The sequence below is a fragment of the Calonectris borealis genome, chromosome 19 (assembly GCF_964195595.1).
Source record: "Calonectris borealis chromosome 19, bCalBor7.hap1.2, whole genome shotgun sequence".
Taxonomy (NCBI): Eukaryota; Metazoa; Chordata; class Aves; order Procellariiformes; family Procellariidae; genus Calonectris; species Calonectris borealis.
In genome coordinates, this window is record NC_134330.1 from 6,717,551 (window position 1) to 6,738,308 (window position 20,758).

Genomic DNA, 20,758 nt, shown 5'->3' on the forward strand with positions numbered 1-20,758 from the left:
CTGAATTGTTTGTAAATACACGGTACCATTACCAAGGCAGTTCTGGTAGGCACCCAGAAGATCCCAGCAGTATACAGCGTCATCATGTATTTCGGTAAATATACTAAAACTCATTGTGAGACTTGCAAATCACCTCTGAACTTCATAAATCTTGACCATAAAGTCTATTTTTCAGCAACTGAGACTTAGTTTTGTATGGGAGATGTGCACAATAAATTAGATTTGCATCAATTTAGGAACTTTTCTGTCATCCTCATGTTCAGCAGGCACTCAAGTTGTAGAGAGCTCAACAATATAAACCAGGTCACTTCAAGCATGCTTATTTGCTAGAAGTGAGGCGCATGCTTGATACGCTTGCTGAATTATCGCGTATTGTCTAAATACTTCAAATATTTTTGAATGCACTTGTTACAGATGGCATGCAAATATTTGGAAATTGGTCAGGGATTTGGCTAAGCGTGAGGAGTAAACAGGCTAATGCAGGGAAATACTCAAAGCATAATTTGCTGATGCAATCCTTGCTTGTCCCTTGCACCCTCAACTTTTACATGAGTTGATTCAACCACTACTGTGGCTGAAAGCAGTTGTTGGAAGGGGAGTGAAAGGAAAGGAGGGGCAATAGTTTTCTGCGTGAGCCCTGTGTTACATCAGCTCACAGATAAGTTCTGCAAACACCAGTCTGAGGTTAAGTAGCAGGAGGGCATGGCTGTCAGGGCAGCGAGGAAAGGCATATAGAACCTCTTCCCTTTGGCTGCACTGAGCTCTTAAATTATCTCAGGTAATCCCATTAAAAGGCACCCTTGGATTGCAGCTCTGCTGCAGCCAAGTTGCATGAACACTGGAGCAAAGCTGGGGGCAGTACTTTTACCTATGAAAATTTAATTTTTTCCTTCTGAAACTGATAAAATAATCTTTATTGTGTGGAGACATGACAAGAAAACTTGGCTGACATCTCAGTACACTTAAATGCGAAGTCACTCATTTAACAAGTAATGTCCCACTTGAAGACTCCACAAAATAGTATTGACCAAGAGAGTTACCTGTAGTAGCCAGCCAACCGAATAGGAATCAACTAAAATACGAAGAGCCATCACTGTAATGGAGTGACCAAGAAAACAAATGCTGCCCTTGCCCTTACCAGGAAGAAGAATGATTACAGCAGTACTAACATGAACAAGACTGGTCCTTGTGCACTTTTAGAAACAGTGGGCAGTGAAGCAAGTAGTGTTTTAATTTGGAACGCACGACATGGCCTTCTCAATGCAGCAAGAGCCTGTGGAACTAGGGAGCACCTCCAGAAGGCCAAATGCTTTGGGGGATTTTGAATGCTTCAAGGTTTTGGTCCACGATTAACTATGGCACACCACGCTAAGGAACCCACTGGTGTGGAGCCAGAACTGTTCTTTGGAGTACACCCCAGATTAAACTGTCTGGCTTTAGATAGAGTATTGCCATCAAGATTCTTATCCTTGGGGGCCTAGAGGCCACTTCCCCTTGCAGCTTTTAAGGATTACAATGGCAAAAGTAGGTCTAATGCAGATTGATGTTACAAACGTTGTCCCACATGGGATACAGGCATTCTGGTCCTCATTTTCTGTGCTTCATCCTTTGACAGTACACTGCGCATCTTAGTCTTTCATTGAAGCAGTGCTCTCCCACTACCACACCTAGAACTCCTTCTGAACCATTAGTAGACTCTTGTACAAGATTCTTGCTGGTTATTAATTCATATACTTACCGTACATTTTTACTGACAATTCTAAGAATGAATAAACAGCTTTTTCATCTTTCCAAACAGACACACATAATCCAAAGAATCCCCAAACTCTTTTCCGATACACCTGTGTAGGTAGAAGTGAGACTAATAGCTACAAAGTCTCATCTTAACATTCCTCATGAGTCGTCTTCTGCAGTAAGAATGTACTTTTCCCCCCAGCCCCTTGACTCAAGGAACTCATTTGATTACAGAAAGTCGTTTTCATTACTGGTTGATAAGTTATTTTAGTTACCTTGGTTTGTCTTACCTCTGCAGGTATTAACTGTTTTCATATGAGTATGGCCAATTAAAAATGGCCATACCCCCAGTTCTATTTTTAGATTATTAAATGCAAGTATTCCAAAGACAGCTGATTGAGACTGACACCAAGTCAAAGTTTTGGCTATACTTTTATTTACTTCACGTACTATGAACATATACATTACATGCTACAAAAAAATAAAAAAAGACTTTAACTGTCAAGAAAGTGGATAGTGTTATAATACAATGGCACATGTTCATATTTTTCTTCAAACTGGTTCGGTTAGAATCCTTCCCCAAAACCATTAACAAAAATGAAGTGTTTTACTCTTAAGATGATTAGAAATATTTGCATTATTAACAAATACAATTCAAACAGAGTAACAAGATTTAACCAGGTCAAATATTAGTAAAAAGGCTGGGGTTTACCAAAATGAAATATATATTAAAAAACCATAGCAGCCAGTTGTACTTTTTAGTGTGATATAATGTATAAATGCACCAGAAGAACACAGTGTAATTGAGCATTCTGCTTTCACGGTGTATTTCTAGAAATGATTATTCTAGTTCTAACACCTGCCTATGCACAAGAGACCAAAACCACAGCCAAGTAGAGACAAAAGATTGTGACCAACATTCTTAGCAATGATTTCTTTGCACGCATCAGGGAGAAGGGAGGGAACAAATAGAAGAGGATAAACAAAGGCCACAAAAGGATTTAATCTACATGTTCATGAACATATGTTCTAGCTATTTTCCTTTAAGAGCTTGATAAGTTGAAATGTCTATTTCGTCCAAATGCAAACATATTCATTTCTATCACCTATGAAACAAAATCACATTTCAGCTTAGAACTGAATAGTGGAAAACAGTTGCATTAATGTATCAGTTGACTACGAAAAACTGCTTGACAAGAACTTAGGATTCTAGTGCAACAGCAACTATTAAGACTCCTCTAGTTTCTTTTTTTTTGCTCTTTCAAAGTGTACAAATACGTGATTTATACAGTCTTAACAAAAACACATCTACAAAGTTTGCAGGGTATTTGCTAGTTAATTAAATTTGTCTTTCATATTAAAAAGGCAAGATTTGCATAATAAAATTCCTTTCAGAAAAAAGTTCTTTTGGTATCTTAAAATAATTGCTGATTGGAAAGGTACAAACATATGGGCTTTCATTAATTGCAATGGGAAAAAATACTTCAGAACAAACTGTGTTACTCTAAGAACACACAGTTCATTATGTTTCTTTTGCAATACCTGAAGAAAAATATAAGCATACATGGGCAACGGATAAACTCAGTATTAAGTCTGTTATTTAGAGTGCAGCTATTGAAAAAAAAAAATCAGTCATAGTAAATATCAAGGTCAGAGGAAAAATGCAAATTAGCCTTAAAGAAACCAATGTGTTACACAACCTACAGTTAGTTTCTCAATTTTTCCTCAAAGTAGATTTTGTACTAAACTAGAAGAGATCCTACAATCACTGGCATATCACCCTAACCAGAATAGCAATCCAAGCTAGAATAGTACTGCAATTCCTTTGTTACCATTCTTTTTACACCACTGTCACAACTGTCAGTTTTCTAATAATCTTCAGTAGTGCTTATGAGATTGGTGATGGAAAAGTATAATTAATGTACATTGGCGTTAGTCTACAGAATTAATGAGTGCCCATTACCTGAAAATTAGTCAGACTTGCTGATGGATTAGTTGTGAAGTAAAACAACTAGTACTTAAATATAACAGAAACATTATCATTTCCAGCATGTTACACAGTTCTGAGGTAAAGTGTTACCAGTATTGTTGTACGGGTCGGTGCCTTGCAGCAACAGCCTCTGCAGTGGGAACTAGCCCTCGCAGCATTTACAGCCAATGACCTATTCTAGTCACGTGGTTTGTATCATCCAAAATAACATTTTCAGTTTGATACTATTTAGAAAAACTGTTCTGTATGGATTACATGGTAGTCAAAGTTACAAAATTGGTTTGCTTAAGTTTGGTCACTAGAGTGCTGTGTTTGGAAAACAATCCAGGGTACGGGCAAGGGATAGGTACTTCAGTGTTTAATTTCAGTTTACAAAACTTACTGAATCCATTCTGATTTATGTTAGAGAAAACCAGATAATTAGAAGAACAGACTAAAAAAAAACCAAACAGAAAACAAGCAGTGCATAATACCACCTATTCAATGCACTGATTTGCATTATGAGCTATGAAGCCGTATTTACTCTATTATGCCTTTTGAGAATCAATCCAGAAGCACACAAGTATTTTCCATTAGTTTATTAAAAATAAAATCCTCATGAATTCACTATCAAATATTTTACAGATGGGAATTAAACCAGAAGAGTCCCCAGAGTAACTTAAAAATAAAAGTAGTATTTGGTTTGTCAGTTCACCATGTTTGACACTGATTTGTACTGTAAGAGTATTGTACAATAGGAGTATTGAAGAATTCTAGAAAAATTAAACTGGCCCTATATAATTTATTGGAAAGCAGTGTCAATATTTTAGTATATTTAGTGAATCAAACACTGCTTTAAAGCTATGCATTAAAGTGCTATGCACATATTTTTCAGCACTGATAGGGATGTTTACACTTCCATAAGCCTTGTATTTGTGGATAAAAAGATACTGGTGCATTAATAGAAATCTTAATTTAAAATCAGCTGCTATGTTTGACGCATCAACAGTACTGAAGAAATCAATCTAGTGTCCACAAACTTCTAGAACTCTGAGGTTGATTTGATCTGTCATTTACCATTAAAATGGTAAGCATCTGTAAATCCTGTAAAGCTGTCCCCAATGGGCTCTACATAAATCTGTACTGTGCACAGTTAACTGACCATGCAAAGTACTATATAGCCATTCTAGGACAGAGAATTCAGGATGGAAAAAAAAAACATGGAGAAAGCTCCAGGATAAATTTGTGAAATTTCTATCTATATATTGAATTGTCTAAGGTTGATGTTCATTGCCTGAAGAAGCAGCAACATGTAATAGGATCGGAGAGAGCTATGAACGTTATTGTAACATCTACGTTACTGCTTTCTCCAACTGCTGCTGCTGGCAAGGTCCAGTCTGCTGTGCACACGGACATAAGCAGGCATTACAACCTATAATCATGTACTAGTTCTGCCACTTGACACACAAGTTATCTACTGTCGTACCCTGAATTACATGACCCTTGATTAAGGAATGGTGGTGTTCAGTCCCAGGGGCTTGCAGGTTATCAGAATGCTTATACAAGCAATACCGCTTTCAACATCTGTCGGAACATAGTCTTGATGGCATCTGTAATAAAAACAAGTTGAGATTGTTCCCATCTGTAAGCGCAACTGTTGAGCCACACTCAGCTGAAGTCCTCGTCAGGATTCTGTTGATCCAGCAGGCGGACGTGTGTGAATGGAAAGTGACCACGTCTGCCATTACACTCTCCTTCCCACTGACCACTCACGTTAATCTTTGTGACCTTTACCAGCTCACCGACCTGCAGGGTAAGAAATAAGGAAGTGTTACAATTCATAAAAACACACAGGATAAGCTCCTACCCCTCCCCTTTGGTGTCATTCACCCAAGTGTACCAGATACATTTCTGTAAAAAATAGTTTGAGTCTTGACCGTTTTTCATACACCAGCCTACCACCCAATGTTATTCACTCTTGAAGAAAGTATAGAGAGAAAGAAGCATACCTAGCTTAGGTGAGAACTACCTAAATTGAAGAGCCTGCAATCCAACACCAATCTTTCAGAGCACTCTTGGGACTTGACATCAGCTGCTATCACAATAAACTCATCAGTCTCGCCATGACAGAGGCTTGCACTCTGTACCTCATCAACAGCCTCATTAAGGGAGGAAAGGCTTGCAGGTGTACAAAGTGAACACTGATCTGCAAGCTAAACAGCTCCTTAATTTTGAAATTCCACTAAGCACTTTTCAGGTAGTATTGAAAAAGTTCTAGATAAGTGGGGGCTACATATATATATGTGTGTGTGTATATATACACACACATATAGCCACAGATTATAAAACACTGGGAGAATATGTGAGGGAATAAGTAGTGCCGTAAGGCTGCTCTGTTCTTACTCTGAGCATCCACAACTAGCCACTAGAGGCACAGCCACACGGTATTTCAGTCTTGCCCACCATGGATTTCTCACATAAATAAATTCCATGGGTTTAGCAAAGACAATTGATGCCCTCTTCCTCTTATACCCAAATTGTTTGGCTAGAAAAAGAAAAGAATGGTTACTATGGACCGATGAAACAATATGCTCTAGTTTAAAAGTATCCAGTTCTAATGTACTACACTAAATAAAAGCACAGTAACATATCTCATATTCTAATCTCCAACCTAATATTCACATAACCAATTCTAAAGGTATTGTCTTCCTTTGACAAAGGTGGAAAACTGCACAGCAGTCACTTTCCCAAGGCTGTGCAGTCATGTAGTTCAAGTCAGGGCCACAAGTCTAGGTCTAATCAGTCCCCAACTCTGTTGTATCTTGAAGGGTACTTTTATTAAGTAGCACTTACATAACCTAAGAAAGTACAACTTGCATTGTAAACACAGTCACTGGAGTGTTAATAAATGCAACATTGAAAAACTGTCTACCCATTTCTACCTCTCTGTGTAGAATTTTATCAATAATCTTATTTACAAGTAACATCCAATGGTTTTCAGAGTTTTTCCCCGGGTTACAGATGGGAATGCTTTTGGGACAGATATATTCTATTTTCTTTCACTAATACTGTAAATAAACTCTCAAGGCATGGCCACAAGCCTTATTGCATTTCATCCAGAAATTGACTGAATATACAGTTACTAGTTTACACAGATGCTCATCGCTGTGTTCCAAATTCATCCAAAACAGAATCTCATTATTCTCACTTTCCAGGCAGTGAATGAAGAAAATGGAAAACAATTTAAGATGTTACCAATCTCCATTAACTTTACAGGTTTTAATCACTTGCAATCTTTTGCCAGAACAGCTTTTAACAGTTCATAAATTCAAACCACTACATGGACATTTAATTAAGCTTCCCATACCTCTGATGATTACTTATCTGGTAACGAGGGGCACGCTTGGGACTCTGTCTGTAGCTCTATTTTTTTGTTTTGTAGTCATTAGTATACACATTTTAATGAATCATATTTTGAAGAAAATCCTCTTATGTATTTGCTACAGGCAAAAAGGAAGCCTTCCTCGACTACTGAATTCTAGTTTCAGCTCTTTAGGAATTTAATCATGCAGTATGTATAATTTTGCTACTGCTAATAATCACTGGGGGGTTGTACCAATAAAAATACTCTGTTGACCAAAACAAAACATCAGCTATAATTTAGCAAGGATAAGATTAAATGTGACAATACTAGAAGCAGAAAATCTTATTTCCTAATCACAGCCATTATAAGAACACTACCCTAGATAACTTTAAATTGCTTCATACCTGAATATAATCTACATATCAGCCTTCAACAGAAAAGTATATAACCTCCAACCCACTAGGAAACACAAAGCACAAATTGCACTTAAGCTTACTATCCGTGAGATATTTTTCTTAGACTGCTGGCCTCTGTGCTCTTATTGAATGTCACCCACTACTTTTATGTTCATATAGAGTTTATCTTGGATACCTTATGACAAACTCTCGGCAAAAGGTGGGTTCAACAGTGTAATGATAGTGAGTTAGAACACGGGACACTTGTGACACTTCCTCACTCCCAGAAGCATCCAGTAGCTGTTTGGTTTTCAGAGATTGCAGCAAAGGGACACCCATTTATAAATTCTCCTTACTATAAGAAGCTACACCTGAAATTTGCATTTCAATAATTGTTAGAAGAGGCAAGACCTCTGAGCTTAAATATTCCTTTTTTTACCATTATGGTAATTTCACTTAACAACGACTTTCTCTTTCTGATACAGTCTTTCATTCACATTTCATTTACATATATCTTTACACCTATCAAAGCAGAACTGACTTTAAGTAAGCATGGGTTATTTCACAAATGCTAGCTTAATAAAATGGCTCCATTAGTTCCTTAATAACTTGCAGATCTTTCTAGATCTGCTTTGAAACTCTGCATATTAATATATAGTTCAAATACTCTCCTGAAGACAACACAGAGAACCTTTAAAAAAAAAATTACTCATTATTACAAGTGCTGGAATTTTAAGACATTTAGACTAAAAGTGGGCTCTCTGAATTCTCCTCACTTTTAATGTTGACTTATGGTATCATTAGTCATATTGCGCATCATCCCACCAAGCACAGCACCTCAAGAACAACACTGTACCCTGCTATAAAGCCAGATTTGTCTCAGTCTTCATCAGAAGTTTTAAAACTAAATATTTCCCATATGCTTCAAAGCAAAACTGTAGGTTCATGTGAAGACTTCTGTATGCTGTGGTTTTATTCCAAGTACTCCTCTTTGGTAAGGTCAAAATGGCAGAGTTCTGCTACTGTTACAAAGAAAAAAAATAAATTGATCGATCTCAGAGTCATTCACCACATAGATCTTCCCTTTTTCTCTTCTCTTTTCTCTTAATTAATATAGACTGACAACTCCTTGAATAGGTCCAATTACAAGCAAAATAAAAGTTATCTTCTCCTGCTGAATCTTTTTTCCATAATACAGCACAGCCTTTATTAGAGCATCATTTGCTCTGATCCTCCTTCCTTGAGCTCTTCAAAACCATGCCAGTTTTAAAAAAATGTATCTATAATATAAATACTCTGTTTGCAGTTTGGGCCAAAAATGTTTGATGTTAAGAATCTATTTTCCTAAGAGAAACAGTGGGATCCACCCCCACCCATGAATATTGCCAGATTTAAGGATAAGAGCTTTCATTTGGAAAGAATCCCACTTTCTATATTTATAGTTATTAAGAGGTCTGGGCAAAAATGGACTGGTAAGATTTACATAATGCTTTCTACTAAGTTATCTAAGAAAGAGATATCTAAATAAACAGAGAAGGAACACCATGAAGTGAAAGGGAATGTGAAAAAAGGAGACAACAAGAAACAGTACCTTGAAAGACAGGATGAAGAAAAACTTGGAGAAAGTGAAGTGCATATTGCTATTTTTTCCTGTACAGACATTGAAAATAACTCAGTAACACCGTGATTTGAAATGATAAAAGCTGCAAAGAGGCGAGGAAGGCCTACTAGAAGCAGTGATAAATAGCTCACATTTTAAAACTAAAATTTCCCAATATTATATACAGAATAAAGAACCACCACTATTACTGCATTTCTTAAATGTAGAGCTGTAGCAAGACAGGAACACATCATTCCAACCAAGAGGTTCAACATGTCAACTAGTAAGCATTTAAGTAAGTTTACAAGGCCTACAAAGGCCATTGTTCTAATACAAAGCTGGAAAGACACTGTAAGTCTTACATCCTTACACAGACGGGCAGAGCCTACACACTTCTCAATTCCCCCCTCCCAAACACTTCAGCTCTCTAGCCTATTATCATGAGTTAGTAAAAGACACTAGTGGTGCAAGGTACCTCAGAATAGAGAGATGTTCTCCATGAAAGTACAGTCTCTAAAGCACAGCTTACTTGACAGATCATGTGAGTTTTAGGGAAGAGGATTGAACTATCAGATCAGCCATGGCACTCACAAGCTGTTCTTTACGTGTAAAGGATTTTGCTTTCACTCAAAGTTGCTTACGATGGCCTAGATTATCAGTATTTTCTCACGCACTCTATTTCACTCGATGCTACCAAACTGAGGTGGGCAGTGTTGTGGGGTTCTGCTTTAAGTGAAATAAAATGTAAAGTTAAGCTTAAGAGAACACTAGTAGCACACTAATAAATAAAAGCTTAAAAAAAAATCCAGAAGGAAAACCAAAAGTTTTTGATAAATATGCCACAACATAATATCCAGTGGCTCAAAGAAAATCTAACATCTGGTAATTGCAACAGTCCACAACGACATTCAGGAATATTTCCAAGCTCCAGGAGGTGGCTGGGTGGAGAGAGTGAGAAGAAGAGGGAAAGAAACATTTTAGGCTGTATGAAAGTCTGAAGGTTAAAGTCTTCGCATGTTTCCCCAAAATCTGGTGAGTTGGCATAAATGTCTATACATGCTTCTCAACCCAAAAATTTACGTTCTGTATCCAGGCTCTCTTTTGATTCAGAAATATAGCAGAACGTATAGTAACTCAGAGTATATTTACATTGCTTCCCTAGATAAATTTTTACCCACAATGGGGAAAAATTTCACATCTCCCAGGTTGTACATCAATTATCAGATCTGTAGAATGTGCTGCATTTGCCAGTTCTGTACTAAAGACACATACCTATAGTTGCCACATAACTGAAGTACTGAAGTGCCTTTTGTGCTATGCACGATTAAACAAAGTATTTGAGAGTGAAGAGGAGATGCTCTGACTCAGCACAGAAACTGTTTTTTCCCAAGTACTTAAAATGTTATATAAACAGGAAGTCAATTAGGTATCAGGAAATTCCAGAGCCTTTAGCTCAAAGAAAGCCTAGATTAAAGGATACAATTTACATATCATCCTAAGGCAAAGGGCTGCCACTGAGAATACCTTAGTCTCAATTTCCTCAAATGTAACTTGAGGAATAACTGTCTGATGCGTGGAGATAGAGCACTCTAGTCTCCTTTTTAAGAGGGGAAAAAAAAAATACCAAAAAGGGCATGTGCAAGTACTTGATCGTATCAGGAAGTGAATCAACCTTAGGGAAACTCACTGCTTTATTACAAATCACTCCATCAATCACTGCTTTACATGAGACCTCCCTAATGAATTGTGATCTATGTTTCTGCTTCACAAACTAAAAACCAAAGTAATCTGCTTGAGGTCAAGATGTTACAATAAAACCCTATGTGTGATCATCATCATCATATCAGTCTGTGCAACTTTAAAGTGACTACCAATGTTTCCACTGATTGCTTTTAAACTGCTGACAGATTGGGGGGAAAAAACAAACAAACAACAAACAAACAACCCAGCACACATTTTAAAAATTGGGGTGAGGCAAGCAACAGTGAACAGAGGTTCAGACACACAACTTATGAACTGCTCCCTCTCCCTCCCCCCTAAATAAAGACTTCAGAAGTGAAAACACGGATGGGGAAACACTTATGTTAGTGATGTTTGACAAAGACATGATATTGGTTCAGTAACCTAAACATGCTATAATAATCAAACTCTAGTCTACAAGTGACTCTAGTCACTTACTCATTTTAAAAAAAAAGCCTTTATCCATAACTTATTAATCATGATGTAAAACCAGTATTACAATGCTTTTCCCTTTCTTATTCCTACAAAACTGTAATGTGATTGAAAGGGAAATCCCTTGAACAGATCTCTTCTTTCTAAGTTTTGCCCATTATGTACCTCCAAAGCCAAGGCTGTCTTGTCGTAGGCATTAGGGACTCGCTTCTGGATAACCCGGGCATAAATAGGGCCATTCTGAAGGTTAGGGAGCGGAGTGTTGATGCTGGGCTGGGCATAGGGCCCTGGCTCCGGCCCACCCAGTGGTTGTGGGTGGGAACTATCCTGGTTACCTCCAATCAGAGTAGATACTGAAGCAGAGGAAGGTCTATACTTCTCGACGTAAGGAACAGGTATCATTCCCCTCTTTCCTTCGCTGTCTTCTGCATTCCACCATTGCTCTTCAGGCTTATCCCGGATTCTCAGTATGTCTCCTTTCTTAAATGGAAGATCTTCTTCATCATTTCCATTAAAGTCAAAGAGAGCTCGCACATACTCGGCTTCCTCCTGCCTGAGGATAACGCCACTATTCTGCCTGGATCGGGAAACTGGTTCTATCAAGGTTGTAGTGTCCAAATAGTGTATTTTGTAGAATTCCAGTAAAGATGGCAAAGAATCAAACTCTTGGTCACCTATTCGAAATCTGGTGGGATTCAACCCTGAAAGAAGAAGGCAATATGTCAAAGAGAGCATACAACAGTTACAACTGCAAATTAAACATTTGAGAAGATGAACATATTTACAGATAAGTAATTTGATATTGGATTTGGTCATCTTTAAATCAACATTCATCATATTCAGCTCCTCTGTGTGTTTCTAATCAAAGGCAGCACTATCGCAATCATGTGGATAGAGTTTTATTTTTAATGATTTTCTCAGAGAAGGAAAAAAGAAATTTTTTGGCACTGCCAAACTTCCCAAATTAGGATAAAAATATCTTGTTTCCTTGAACGTTATATGGACCCAACAGATAAAAATGTTCGGTATGTCTGAATTTCTCAAAAGCCTATACAATTTTCAGTAACAGACAATTCCTTTTTTCCTGTTTTATACTCTAATCTAGAAAGCAAATGAAATTTTGGCACAATTTCAAGAAGTGATTTTTTTTTTAAACTCTCTTTTGCAGTTCAAAGTTATTTCAAAAGGACAACACTGCAGTAACGGTTATTTATCTGTTGTAACGTATCTTGGGTTAAAGAAATGGACACTATAGAAAACTGTAGCGTAGCAGCAAAAAATTTATGTGAATGAGCAAATGAAGTTATTTTTCGTTTTGATAAAAGGAGAAAATTGATTTTAGAGAAAATTATCTTTTATGCAATGCAAAGCAACAACATGTTTTCATAATGGGTATAATTCAGTCTTTTAATCTCAAGTCTTGTAGTTTCTTTGCCATATTTGTCAGATGAAGCCTAAGCTATAAATCTGAACATCAAATACATTAATACAGATGATGTTCATATTCAAGTCATTAGAAGTATCAAAGTGCAGATATCCATTTCAGTTTTCAATCTGCGTGCTGCACTTTTTTTCCATTTTATGTTCTTCAGGCTCAGCTGGAGAAAAACATACACATGATGTTCTATTTCCACCATGCACCATACACTGTGTAATCAGTTATGAGAAGAATTGTGGAAGGCTGGGGGAGGGTAGTGGAGACGAAAAGATTTATGCTTTAATGAGTAACTCTTTTAGCAAGAGAGAGATGCTTACTTTGCAAGTCTGTGTCTCTGCAGGGAATATCTAACAGTTCCGAGACTTAGCTCTTGAGTACAAAGCTAGCAGAATTCTTCAAGCTGTCACTGATCCAAAACCCCCTTCAAAGTAGCACTGTCAGCATGGAAAGCTAACATTACAAGACCTTCTTTCAAGAGAGCAAAAAGGGGTTCTAATAGAGAAAAGGGCAGATTCCATAAGATCAACACAGACAAACACCCCACAAATAAGTTTTGAAGTATCCTGATGGAACATAAACATCAGTCAAGCTGGTTACAGGAAATTCAAAGAAGCAGAACTAAGTCATCGGAAAATGCACATTTGCATGCATTAACAGCCCTGAAAGACTTTCAAAAGAAATCAGCACAAATGCAATGAGCCAAAACCCAAAAGCAATACCCTCAAAAAATTACAAAAAAAACCCCAAAACACAAACTGGCATCACCAAGAGATAAGGAAGCTAATGTAAATGTCACTAAGAAATATGAACCCAGCATGGAAAGAGAAGATTCCACCTTATTCTCCCAAAGCATAATGCTGAAAAGATGCAAAACCCTCTCAACTTCTGTTCTTGCTCTAGACTTAGCAAGAACTCTGGAATTTCATCTCAGTGGCAGTTCTTAGCTCTGTGGTCTCACAGGAGATGACTTGTGGCTGGACAGGCAGCATCCGCACAGCACTTCAAAACAGTTTAAGTCCACTGCATAAGCATATAACGCGAACTGGGAATGCTGCACTTCCGCTAGCATTGGAAGTGGGAAACCATGCTTTCTAACAAGTGGTATAGACATCAAGTTTTGGACAAACCTGGTGACAGAAACATGAGTGTGTACCTGCTACTATTTTAGATGTGAACCTTTAAGGATCAAGGCTTATGTAGACACTTATGTCAAAAGAAAAAGTCATAGAAACTTTAAGAGGACCAAGGCAGCAGAGATCTTTGAAGTCATATGGAGAAGACTGAATCTCAGGTAAGTTCACTGTCATGGAATTTATTTCACATGACAGAAATCTAGAGCCTGAAACACTAATTTACCTTTGAAAAACCTGCTACAAACTGACTCAGTCAGGAGGCTGAGATCTCTTGTCTCCAGCAAAGTAAGTGTACACAGAAAAATCAAACTCATAGGAAATGAGCAGTTCAACAGTAACATTCATGAGCCTTGTCAGCACCAAAATCATCACTAGGATGAACAAGGTTTTTTGTGGTATCTTTTTTTTTTCTTTTGAACAGGTTCACCCTCTTGAATTAATGCACAACAGCCTCAAACAGCTGCCAAATGTACCTGAATAAAACCAAAGTTGGACTCTAAGAGGAAAGTCCACTGGAACCTTAGGTATAGGGAAGGAGTAACTGAAATCAGTGTACTGAATCCTGGAAAACCATATTCTAAAAGACATTTTTCACAATTGAAGAGAGAACATAGACCCTCCAAATACATTCTAGAATCAGAAAGATCAATGCAATCCTTGAAGGGACAGATAAGCAGCAGAAAGGAGAGACATTATCTTCACAAAAGAGAACACTCCCAGAATACCACATGCACTTCTGATGCTTTTGTTTTAAAAAAAAAACAGAAGGCAGCTACAAAAATCGAAGGCCTGGAAAACCTCTTTGCAACAAATCTACAAGCTTAATCCAAATTAATTACCAAAGAATATAAAGGCAGCAACGTGGTCACTGTCTGGAGAATTTACATAGACAACTTCTAAATTCAGCTAAAATAGGCATAAAAAGGACAAAATAGTTGAAAGTCGCAGGCCAGAAATAAAATACAGCTACACCTTACCAAGCACATGGTAAACTCTCCATCAGTTTAAGTCTTTTGTGTATACTCTTGTTCAGCTACAAGGTAATGAGCTGAATGATGCTCACTTATGTAGCAGGGAAATAATTCTATTCACTATGGCCTTCAAAGTTTTGTCATTCCCTGGTATAATGAAATTCAAAAATTAACAGATTTCAGGCTCAGAGGAATGCTTCAGCTTCTTGTTTGAACCGCAACACTTCTCATACCTGGAAAAATTAAGGCACAATCTACCACAAGAAAAAGTTACAGCAACAAGGCAAATATTTTTTGGAGAAGTAGAGCTGTTTTCCTTCATGATTCTAGGACAGTTTTATTGAAGGCATAAAGTTTGAGCAGCACATTGTCCGCATCTTCTGAGGGCTCTCAGGAAGAGGAGAAGGCGTGTAAAGGTAAGTCTAGCTACTGGAGGAACTTTAGTCACTTCCTATTAAAGTTGGAGAACCAGAGTACTAGAGATTCTCCTCCCCTCTCCCCAGCTCTGCACAGCCAAAGGAAGAATAGCTGTTCAGCTCGCACCTCTACCGGCAGCACTACTCAGCTCTGTAGGATGACTGCTTTGAATGAGAAGCACAAAGCGCTGAGTATCATCTTTCTTATTTATTCCATCCTAGCTCCATCTGTGCTAGGACTTAACCTGATTCCATCCACTTCGCCATGTCAGAACAGCTAGCGAAACCTCTGCTCTCAGGAAGGTGAGGAAAGAGTTAAAATCCAAAGTGTCCCAGAATTAAAGACAGTTTCAAATCTGGACCCTGTCAGTTCTCTTGTTTACGGCACACATTCCCTCCTGACAAAACACTTTTACACTGTGTTGGCTTAATGTCAGCCTGGAAAAGACTGCTTATACATGTTTTAAATATTGTACAGATACTGGGGAAGTAGATGTATAAAATACCTAATATTCTGCTTCTTGAGAGTGCGGGCAGGTGGAGTAACCACAAAGCAACTTCTCACCTTCCCAGACGTCTCAGGGATTTTACATTTCTCTCCACTCCAACTGTGTTAGTGCCACTAGGCAGTTTTCTCTTTATTTCTAAGCTTTGGTAAGCTTTCCTTTTCAGCGCAGGGAAGACCTCACAGAAACATAAGTTTTCATTTTTGTTTCTAGACCTAGTCTGTGAGGGTGCCCCCCAACCCCCCAATTTATAAAGCATGTTTTGGGCAAGAAAAGCTGTTCTTATCATGCAGGGTACTGAGACACAAGGCTCTCATTTCAAAGAAAGACATCACAGTGATGTAATATGGGATATATGGGAACTCTGGAGCATATGGGAACTCTGCTATGAAGGCATCACATTCCAGCCTGTGTGTTTCCACCACCCCCATAGGGACACCTTTTCTCCTTGTTCTTAAATACCTCCCTACTCATGCCTGAGCAAAACAAGTAAGTACCCAAGAACGCTCTATAAAAACATTCACTGGCTCCTGAAAAGACCTCTAAGCACACCAGGAGAATATTCTTACAGAAGTTACATATTGTCATTTCTGCAGATAATCAGAGGATGAGAGAAAAGTAGATGTCTAATGCATGTACTTTCCAAGCTTCCAATAGTTTGCATTTTAAGACCTTAATACAAAAAAAAAACCCACCCAAACACAAAAAAAACCCAACTGTCAGAATTAAATCATACTGCTCACACATATCTAAAGTCATTTCATACAGTGCCAAGCATGGATATCATTATGTAAAGATTACATGATTCCAGGAAGTACAGTCGAATTTTTTTAAATCACAATGGAAGTGATTTAGAAGCGTAAGTTAAGCAGCGTGTTCTTAAAATGCACACTTAGTGAAAACACCACCTTCTACACTGTATCTGTCATACTTTCCTACTTTAGAGGTCAAATTTTACAACCCTAAGGTTTCTGGCTTTATTACATTGTACTTTCAGTAGAAAGCATATCTTTCTTTAGATATTTTAGGTATTTTGTTTTAGTGCATATCATACATTTCTACCCCAGACTCCTATGTCAAATTGCAAACATATGTTGTATTTAAATATTTCCTATTGTCCATTACCATGCTAATGCCTGCATGGAGTACTTTGTCTTGTTTGGGATTTCTTTAGCCTGTGACTGTGATATTTGATCACAAATGATACCCTAATTCCGATTCAGCTGTTAATCTCCATCTCTGCTGGAAACTGTTCTTCTGTCCCATAATTCAGTGATGCAACCTATTTTCTTTTAACGGCCTTAAAACATTTCAGGAAGATGTAACTATTTTGAGAAGTTCTGTTAAATACTTTTTTCTTTATGCTGAAAAATCACCTGCAAGAAGTTAGAAAATGCAGCATATCAGGCAAAAGGTGAATGTAACAAAAAGTTAGCAAGTTTTATACTTTAGAAATGGAAAAAAGTATCACGTTTTTGTGACACTATGGCTTTTTATATTAGGGAAGCCAAAGGTCCTCATCTCATTCATTCTGTACTGAAGCTAGGTTCCTAATATCATCTGCACACAGCAGTGTTAAAGCAGTCATGAATTGCACACACACTTACTGAGACTAACAAAAATCAACCTAAGAACTTGATCTAGCATATTTAGATTTCCCAGTGAGAAATGTGCATTTGCCAAACAATTGCTAAAAAAATTATACCATAAAATTAACATAGTAAAGTTGTTCTTCCTAAAGTTTTAGCTTGACCACAATAAATAAGCATGACAATTTGCAAACATTTACCTCATTTTACTGCATTAGCTTCCCTACCCAAACGTGAAATCATCTTCTATCTTCTACCAATGTTTCCATCTCCCTCACATTGCAGAACATCCCCCCCACTTACTTTTTTTCTGAAAGAAAAGCTTAATTACACTTTAAGTGTAATTTAATTTACATACACCCCCACACCTTCTTTGGTTTGAGTGTGAAATGAGAGCAATATCAGCATGGAGGCATGATTTATTTAAAACTACTAAAATCTCAGCATAGGAGTATCTGTGGTGCAGGGGCGATGCATCACCTATCCTTATAACATCCAGGAGAAAAAAAAAAAAGAAAAAAGAGACCAACCAAAACATAATTATACTTTTTAACATATATTAAGCCTACTGTGCCAACAGCCTACACAGCTACAATAGCAGCTACTCTTCTAAAACAGATAAACATTTAAAATAGAAGAGAATTACCTAAGGGGCATTTAGTGATTTTTAGAAAGAACACCAAAACTCCAGAATGTTTTAACACCCATGACATCAGCCAGCCCACAGAATGCCACAAAATGTTACTGAGCTTAGGAATGTATCGTAATAAAAAAAGTTAGGATGGCTATGTACTGAAGTGATAGCATAATAACATGAAAACCACTATTTTTCCGGATATGAGTTGCTCTCTGGAGAACAACTGCCCGGAAGTGGCAGGCACACATACTCCAGTGTTTTTCATCACTACTGTCTTTAAAATCCTATTAGGCTGGACTCCACAATAAACCATCTTGGTAGCTTACTCTGCTCTACGTAACACCAGTCATGCATTTCAACAATTCCCGCATAAAGCCTCTGCAAACCTATGGCAATAAACCTCTGTCTTCACAGACACGAAACAATGGGGAATACTCCACATCTTGTGGCAAACCATTTTACTACCCCTGGCAGTAATGACTTCCACTTTACTTCCAGCTGAATTCAGCCACCTTTAACTTCTACCTTGTGGAGTTTTTTGTGACTTGAGTGCACTCTGCAGCTGTAGCAGGTCCCTGGGATAAACACTTCAGGCTTTCCCAAATTTGCCAATTTGAAATGTTCCCCTAAGCAGGGGAAATTACTGTATAATGGTGCAAACCCACTGGCAAGAGTTTTGTTTTTTCTTAGATTATTTCCTTCTTAGTCAACTACAGTCTGTGCAGAAACTGAAAAATCCTTTCCATAACAAGTATTGTTGCACCTTCCCAATATAGGTCTCTTATTCCAACCATAGATCTACATCAGAAAATGACTGTCTCTGCAACAATTCATATACTGTTTACTTTCTGCCAAATAAATTCACCAAATCTCTTATTACATAGGTTTACCATACTTCAAAATTATGTAGTGGTTCCCTTCCGAGATGCTAGCAATACGCTCACATCATTTTGCAAGCATCAATATCTAAACTTGAGTAGTTCCGCTACCCAGTAATGCCCCCAGCAGGGATACAGCATGCTGCCTTTGTATTACGTGTTCTTACACATCTAAGGACAGTGCATTGCTGGGGGCTCTTGTTCATTTAGTTACACTTGTACTTGCAGAAACACTGCTTCTCATGGTACAGTTTTCCCTCTGAAACAACCAGTATCTTCTGTTCTATAAGCGTTACACTTAAACAGATTGTTTTCTTATTAAATGTTAGGTTGATGATGAAAAATATCAAACCTTCCCTTTCAACACACAGGGAAAAAAACTGAACATCACATCTGATTTAAAGGTACAATTGCCTTTACATTCCTGAAGAGTTCCCAGTACTTAAACTACCCCCATAATACTTTGATTCGTGACTTGAAATTTAGCCTCACAGCCTGCCTTCTAATGCAAAACTACCTTGTCAGAATTCAGACTTTTAGATGACACTTCCACAGAACTGTCCCCCGGCTGAGATGACATGCAAAATTATTAACTATAGTTAACTGGTTTATGAAAACAAAAGACCGAGTGAGCGCTGTAGCTGTAGGATCCTTCAGGAGGACTGCAATAAGCGCTCAACTCCAGTGTATGTTTAACTATGATATTAGGTCGTTGGAAGGCAGGTGCAGACAGACGGCTCAGCTCGGTCTGCAGCCCCAGCTGCAAAACGCGACTTAATTCCACTACAAAGAGCTTCACGACTTGAAACGCCGCCCGGGAGGAGAGCGGAGCCGCCCATGGGGAGGCGCAGACCGGGACTCGGCTGCCCCAGCTGCCCTCCCCGGGGCGGCAGGGGCTGGGGGGGCACCACCAGCCCTGGGGGTCACTCACCCGGGGCCCCAGGGCCCTCGCCGCCGGCCCGTCGGCCTCCCGCCGGCCCCAGGCTGTTGACGATGTAGTGCGAAACGCGGGAGCTCTCGGACACCGAGAGCACGAAGTCGCCGGGGATGGTGCCCGAGTCGCGCACCAGGAAGGTCCCGTGGCGTTGCCCCTGCAGCAGCGACACCGCCTCGGCCCGGCTCAGCCGCCCCCAGTACCAGCTCGCCCGGTCCTCGGAGTCGAACTGCCCGGCCATGGGGGCCGCCCGCCCGCAGGCCGCACTCGCTCCCCCCCCCCACCGCGGGCCGCCGCCGCCCGCGGTGCCCCGCTCCGCGCCCAGCCCTGCCACCCAAAATGGCGGCCCCTGCCCTGACCTCACCTACCGGATGTGATCGCACACGGGAGACGCGAGGAAGATGTGGCGTCATCTCCCCGCGCGGACGAAAGGCGGGGGCGGGGGGAGGTGTTGTATTTGTTGGCGCGCTGCGCATGCGCTGTGAAAGGGTGGGCGAGTGCGCGCGCGCGCAGAGCGGGCTCAAGGGGGAAGCAGGAACGCGGCGCTGAGGGGAGCGGTGGGGCGGCTTCGTTCGCTGTGGTACCGGCGAGGACTGCCCGCGACCGGGTTGGTCCGCTCTGCGTACCTGAGAGGAGCAGCGACCGCCTCCAGGGCCCGTCTCTCCTCGTGCCTTGCCGGTATTCTCACATCGGCTCCTCTGTCATAGGCCGGCGGGAGGAGGGTTCAGGGGCGCCGGTGTAGCCCGGCCCTTGCCCCAGGAGGGCGGCTAGGACTTGTCTCTGCTGTTGGTACGTTCCGTTAGGAGGGCTGCAGGGTATCCCCCTGCGAGTCCCAGGTCCCTGATGGCTTCCCAGGTTCTGCAGCTCGCTGTGGTAGCTTGTGTGAAGGCAGGCTTGTCTGCACGCTAAGGGTGCAGCTCGCTGTGCTTTTTCCTCCAGAGCTGTACCAGCAGTTCCTGCCCTCATCTTCCCTGCCAGCTGCACATTCCCACCCCACAGTTGAGCCAGCACAGCTGTTTTCA

At 39.6% G+C, this 20,758-nt stretch overlaps 1 protein-coding gene across 13 annotated transcripts; it reads right to left on the minus strand.

Moving 5' to 3' along the window:
• Nucleotides 1–2,147: 2,147 nt before the first annotated feature.
• On the minus strand, nucleotides 2,148–20,066 carry CRK (CRK proto-oncogene, adaptor protein). Of its 13 annotated transcripts, none has more exons than XR_012676602.1 (4): nucleotides 19,734–20,053; nucleotides 11,570–11,935; nucleotides 8,319–8,481; nucleotides 2,148–5,509 (listed from the first exon to the last, which is right to left on the minus strand). XR_012676602.1 is itself a non-coding variant. In XM_075168779.1 (4 exons), exons 1-3 carry the CDS (start codon nucleotides 19,975–19,977, stop codon nucleotides 8,323–8,325), a joined length of 939 nt encoding a protein of 312 aa, XP_075024880.1. In that variant the 5' UTR covers nucleotides 19,978–20,054; the 3' UTR covers nucleotides 2,148–5,509; nucleotides 8,319–8,322. The 13 variants fall into 13 exon arrangements, 8 of the variants coding, with proteins under 8 accessions (XP_075024880.1, XP_075024888.1, XP_075024884.1 ...); XR_012676601.1 differs by having other exon boundaries at nucleotides 8,319–8,484; XM_075168779.1 differs by having other exon boundaries at nucleotides 11,400–11,935; nucleotides 19,734–20,054.
• Between the last annotated feature and the right edge of the window lie 692 nt (nucleotides 20,067–20,758).